The sequence below is a fragment of the Coccinella septempunctata genome, chromosome 5, assembly GCF_907165205.1.
Source record: "Coccinella septempunctata chromosome 5, icCocSept1.1, whole genome shotgun sequence".
Lineage (NCBI taxonomy): Eukaryota > Metazoa > Arthropoda > Insecta > Coleoptera > Coccinellidae > Coccinella > Coccinella septempunctata.
Genome location: NC_058193.1, coordinates 25,044,692 through 25,050,735, shown reverse-complemented (window position 1 = coordinate 25,050,735; position 6,044 = coordinate 25,044,692). Strand labels below are relative to the sequence as shown.

The window sequence follows — 6,044 nt, the reverse complement described above, 5'->3', positions numbered from 1 at the left end:
TACGTTTCATTCAGCTAAAGGTTCAATAATCTTTGAAGGTTCGAGGTATAGGTATACCTCTCTTTGGTCTCAGATATTTACAGTAAATAAGTGAACAAGAACAAATAACATGAAATTCTCCTCTTTGAGGTTCAATAACAGAACTTTTGAACAATTGCCTATTTTCCTGGAGTATTCAACACAGTTAACCAGGTGACGAATCATTGTCAGTAAAAAGTTAAGCATTAAATTCATATCCTCTGGATTTACTCTTTTGTAGAATGCTCGAGCTTGTCAGTTTTGATATAAAATTACTTAACCTTTCATGTATTATTGAGGAGTTGGTCAAGCAGTCATGCACCGTTTATGAAAGCTGAAGGTTAGTTGAGTTTTTTGAATGGCAACCCTTACTTTTTGTTCCAGAAAGAAATAGACCATTTGTTGTTGGGGAAAGTGTGTTCGTTGAGATTCTTTTTTTGGCACTTTTTTAAATTTTCAATTTATTTACTTCTTCAAGTATTTTGGTTGCCCCTGCTCTCAGTTCTCGTTTGAGAAGTTCTTCCACCGATTATTTTTTAATTAATTTCATACCTATAGCATGATCTTGCATAACCTCGGTTATGCTCGGTCGTTTCATTCATTTACCAAACACGCACAAATCAACCAAGTTGAAGATTACGGATGAACTGCACTAACACCATCATGACAAATTTATCACAGAAGAAGCAAACATGCAACGAACATAACTTCTGTTTCCTTGAACCAAGTGCTGCTGATCTACCTACATAAGTTCAAATATTACCTATATAACAGAAATACGTTTGTGGACCATGTTCAGAGGTGAGCTTGGTTCAGTTGAACCAAGCCTTGAAAACATAATCTATAACTGTGCCATAGCCATAGGTCTATCATTGACTTAAAAATTCCTAGAAAAATTAAAATGAACATGAGTAGTTTAACTCTTCCGTCTTTATGGGGTAATGAAATAGGGTTGATAAAAAAACCTTATCAAGTACCAAATCATACGCAACAACAAATTGTCTATCCAGTTCTAGCTTAACCAAAGGGCTGCCTTTTAAAAAACTCAGCCATACCCATGAACTCCACACATATTTGAAATGTGGCGTAATTTGAAATAAAATTGACGTGTTCAAGCATTTTTCTACAAAATGGTACTTAAATATCGAAGATATAAATTTGTGATTTGCTTTTCAGTCACTAACATAGATATTTCAAAAGTACCTTCTACTTTTGTCCTTCCAGGGACATCTTGTCATCTTATTGGTGCCTTGAAAGGAAGTTAACAGTACCTATCTGTTTTCTTATATTCAACTGCTGGGAATTGAGATATGCAGACGGAAACATCAGCTGGAAGAGTGCTCCCAAATTTTCTGAGTTTCTAACTTTTGGAACAGTGGTAGGAATGTTTGGGCAGGATTTTTTGTTCAGAGAAAAGACCTCTTTCAATTTTCACAAGCAATAATTCCTAATAAGTTTCATTTTCATACGGGAGCACGCAGCGCTGTACCTATAAACCTTTATTCCGTAAGCAAATCTCTTGAAACTTATTTCGAATTCCAAGTAGTAGGTGCCACCTATAACGTACGAGAATAAGCAATGAAAGGCGCGAGAATCCAACACTTTTTCCGTTAAACTCCTTATCTTCCATTCGTTCAATAGATGTCGCGTGTGTTCTGTTATAATGGTACTCACCATTCTTTATCATCACGATACAATGAAAAGATTTCATTGTATCGTGCTTTATCATTAGTTGACAGTTGTCCCTTATTAATTGAATGTATTCATTAAAACCATTAATTGGAAGTTTTTCCAGAAAGTACAACTCATAAACTTACTTTATATTAGAAAATAAGTCAGTTTATATATGGGGACCGTTGATAAATCAAACTTTATTGATAAATGAACATCATCAATAATTCAGGGTAAATTAATGATTGTGATTACATATATTCCTGCCAATATAAAGCTTTGAAGTTAGTTCATCATAAATAATAAAAGCTTGGCAAAATTCCCAAGTCTTCACATCGAACAGATGCTCACATTTCGAATAATATTTATAAGTATCAGTAATATTTGGTTCGTATTCTAGTCCTATTCATCCTATCATCATAGCTTTGAATTCTGAAATAAAAAAGATTTATCGATGTTCAAAAAAGCATGATATATTTTATTTATACCTTCCCAATCGACTGTTCCCGATCCATCAGTATCTATCTCTTCTATCATTTGATCCAAATCCTTGGGAGTAATTTTATCATCCAATTCTTTGAGGATTTCCCGAAGTAGGTCAACGCCAATATAGCCCAAACCTTGTTTGTCGTACAACCTGAAGGCGTCTTTGAGCTCTCTGAGAATGGCCTCTGTATCCTCTTCTTCTTCAATGAGAAATCTTGCAGCAAGGTGTGCGAACTCTTCGAAACTCATAACACCATTACCATCGGCATCAATTTCCCTGACGATTGCCTAGTGAATGAAAAGATTCTGATTGATTTTCTTTTACGAATGGAAAGAATAGCTAGAAATATGTATGTTCAGCTGAGGAAATCTTGAGGTGAAGATTTGTTAACCATTGAAAAAATTGTATGAAAAAGTACTTATGAATGTATCATTAGAATCTAAAGGATTCTTCAAATGAAAATTTTAACTTAATGAAATTGTGTCTGCATACCTATGAGGTCATTGATGTTTACCTTCTGTATAATATAAAAATCCTACTGTATTGTAGAATCTATTTTTTCATTCTGACATACATATACTGGTTGTTTTATCATGAAACGGAATGAATTTTAATTATCAATATTATTATCACCTTTGGTTAAGTAAAAGCTTGTTATCTGTAGAGAAAATACTATCTCATAAATGTGACGCAAATAGAGAAACCGTGAATGAGTAATTTTTATGGGCTTTTTCTATGTGAGGACTTAATTTCTTGTTAAAGAAAAAGCTTCGGGACGAAAAAAGAAGTTTGATATCTTTGAAATAGTCTTCCTCATTATTTTGTGGAAGTCAAACCCTTACCCTGAGTTTCACAAAACTTTGATTGCGCGATCAACGATTTGACAGTCACTCGATTTCCAAAACGAAATCACTGATACCTATTCATTTCTGAATATATCGAGAGAGTAGCAATATAAAAACATAGAATGGATGTATATGGATCATAATATGATGCTAGAATGATATTCCGAATGATTATGACAGAATTATCGATTGAAAACAAATTTACGTTTATCCGTAAATCAAGCGTTGATTCCCGATCAAGCTTTGTGGAACCGGGGGTTAATCTCGTAATAGCTATACAAAGCAACTTCAAACCAAACAGCTATACTTAAATGAAAGGAGAAATGGTTTTTGTTTTTTTTTATAAAAAAGTGCAGTTTATGAAGAAAAACTGATTGATTCTTACGAGTAAATGACGAAGGTCTTTTCCTATTCGTAATCTCTACTTAGGAATTTTATTAGCGAATGATTATTATCACTATGTTATAAAAATGATCTCCGAAAGAGAATGTTGAAGCTCCCGATGATTTTTCTAATATAATATAATAAAAATCGAACTCAAGAATGGCGAAAAGTTCAATGACGAGCTTGACTGTATTCAAATTGCCACTTCCATTTACCTATTTGTGAGATGATTGAATTCAGAATGAGGCAGTGGAATAAGAAGTAAGCAATGAAAGTTTTTATTATTGATATTATTCAAGGGGTATCTACTTGAAAACAATTTCATGCGTAGATACTTTTGTTGGATGAAAGAAATGTAGCATGTCTTGATTTTGATGATTAGCCAATCTCCTGAATGACTTTCTCAAAACTATATTTGTACATACCTGCAATTCATCTAAACTGAGTTGTTGACCCAACATATCCAAAATTTGTCCTATCATTTCTACTCCAATATTTCCAGATTTTTCCAAGTCGAAAGCATTGAAGATTTCCTTCAACACTTGAAATAAATAGGTACGTCAGAAGAAAGTTGAAGATTACAAGGAAGGATTGCAACATACTATAATGAGTTGAGTTAGGTATATTGTGTACGTATGTGTGAGATTGATGGTGATGGTAGATATGGTACATAATGGATCATGGTCTAATCAACAGGATGTTGAATTATAAGGGCCAGTCAGTAGCTTTAAATAAATATAGTAAATATATTCAATAAAAACAGCCCAAATTTGAGATATGATGTCATCGAATTTTTTAAATTGGAATCCTTTTTTTTTCCCTGATTTTTGAAGGTTTTATATATACAAGGTGTTTCATGACTATTGCTTACAAACCCAGGATGTTTTTCTGTGAGCCATTTGGATCCGGAAAGGTTTTTTTAGGCCTTTGTTCGGAAATGCTTCATTTCCAAGATACAGGGTGTTGAATTTATTGTAAATAAATAACGAATTGCTCGATATTTTCGAGCTTGAGATATTTGAAGGAAATTTGGTCAAAATGGACACCTCATCAAGGCGAATATTTCATATTTCATGCTGAATACCTCGTTATCAAAAGAGTTCTCTCCGATCATTTTGTGTTATTGTCATATCTTCATATACGGAGATAGGGCAATAACACAAAATGAAGTGAGGGAACTCTTTTCTTATGCATAAGAAAAAAAGTATCGTTTCTCGAATCTAGGAATCCGATTTCAATTAAAATTTTATGACTTCATTAAATGGCGACAATATTGACGGATTCCAAAATTTCATGGAAATCGTTAGTAGAAAAAAGAAAATATAAGCGAGGATATAAGCAATTTTCGAATATCATATAGCCAATCATTATTAAAATTTCCGATTTCAATTACCTACAGCATTTTGTCACATTTTCCAACAAATGTTGATCCTCACTTAACGACAAACGAATAAATATTCTCGTTCATCCTCTCTCGATACGATGTTTCTCTCTTTATTTTGTTTTTATTCAACGACAAAAAAGAACGAGAAAAAATGAGTCTTTTCAATTCATTTTTAAACTGCCTGATTATTTTATTGAGTTGAATCAGAATACTTCAATTTCAATTATTTGATATTTTGCTGAATATCATTTTCAACGACAGGGAGAGGGGGATTTTTGGTACGTATGTGCAACTTGAAATACATTTTAACAATAGTCATAAAAAATCACTACTTTCATTTAAAAATATTATCTATGATATCTCAAATTTGAGGCACGATGTTCAACATTTTCTCACATCAGAAAGAACACTCATTACATACAAATTGACAAAGTCCGAGCATATTCACAAGAAATATCCGACCCCCAGTGTAAAAATAAAAACTCATCATGAGAAGAACTAACATTTTAGGTACTAATTAAGAGCAAATAAACAGATAACAATATTTAAAACATGAATAGGTTAACCCGGAATCAAATAAATGGAAAAATTCGACTTTGTTTAGGGAAGTTCAAATATGCTAAAAAATTGAACGAGTCAGAGTTGAGTTATATCGATCTTAGATTGAAATGAAACATTTTCACTACTTACTTTTCAGTTGCCCTCTGTCGATATCCAAATCTTTCAGATTTGCAAATTCATCATCTTCAGGTTCTTTTGCCTTTGCCGGTTTCTTACTTTCTTCCGGTTTCTTATTTTCTTCCGGTTTCTACACAATTTCGACAGATGAAAATTCAGACATGATGGAGAATATAATTTTGACATACTTACATCTGCCATACTCTAAACTATGTTATGCACCTATAGTCGATACCTGCAATCTATTACTTTTTCAATCAGGTCAATATTTATAGACTAATCAATCTTCGTACTCCGTACTCTGAGAGGTGGGAAGGAATTTTCACCAGGAAAACATTTGACGGTTGTCGTATGCCAACCTAGCAGGACTCTGCGCCAATGAATGAATTCCAAAAGGACATCTCCTTCGGTCAATTTTAAATTAAGGATAAATTGAATCGCACATCGGATCGTCCATTTTTGCTTCATCGAATTTGAACCATGAATTGTTAATTTTCAATCGTATATAAAATAAAACATTGAAAATTTTGTTAGATGATGTCCATTTGTTCAAAACTATCGATTAAGATATCATAAT

At 32.9% G+C, this 6,044-nt stretch overlaps 1 protein-coding gene across 1 annotated transcript; it reads right to left on the bottom strand.

Annotated features, from left to right (window-relative positions):
• Positions 1-1,863: 1,863 nt before the first annotated feature.
• Positions 1,864-5,820, bottom strand: LOC123314269 (troponin C, isoallergen Bla g 6.0101-like). The gene is made up of 5 exons (XM_044899436.1): positions 5,660-5,820; positions 5,480-5,597; positions 3,831-3,946; positions 2,178-2,463; positions 1,864-2,121 (listed from the first exon to the last, which is right to left on the bottom strand). The coding sequence occupies exons 1-5, from the start codon at positions 5,666-5,668 to the stop codon at positions 2,096-2,098; spliced, it is 555 nt and encodes a 184-aa protein (XP_044755371.1). The 5' UTR covers positions 5,669-5,820; the 3' UTR covers positions 1,864-2,095.
• Between the last annotated feature and the right edge of the window lie 224 nt (positions 5,821-6,044).

Excerpts from the sequence above, each read along its gene's own strand:
- LOC123314269 (XM_044899436.1), bottom strand. Across the intron at positions 3,947-5,479 it reads CGACAGAGGGCAACTGAAAA|TGTTGAAGGAAATCTTCAAT; the intron begins GTAAGTAGTGAA and ends ATTTATTTCAAG. Across the intron at positions 2,464-3,830 it reads TCAGTTTAGATGAATTGCAG|GCAATCGTCAGGGAAATTGA; the intron begins GTATGTACAAAT and ends TTCATTCACTAG.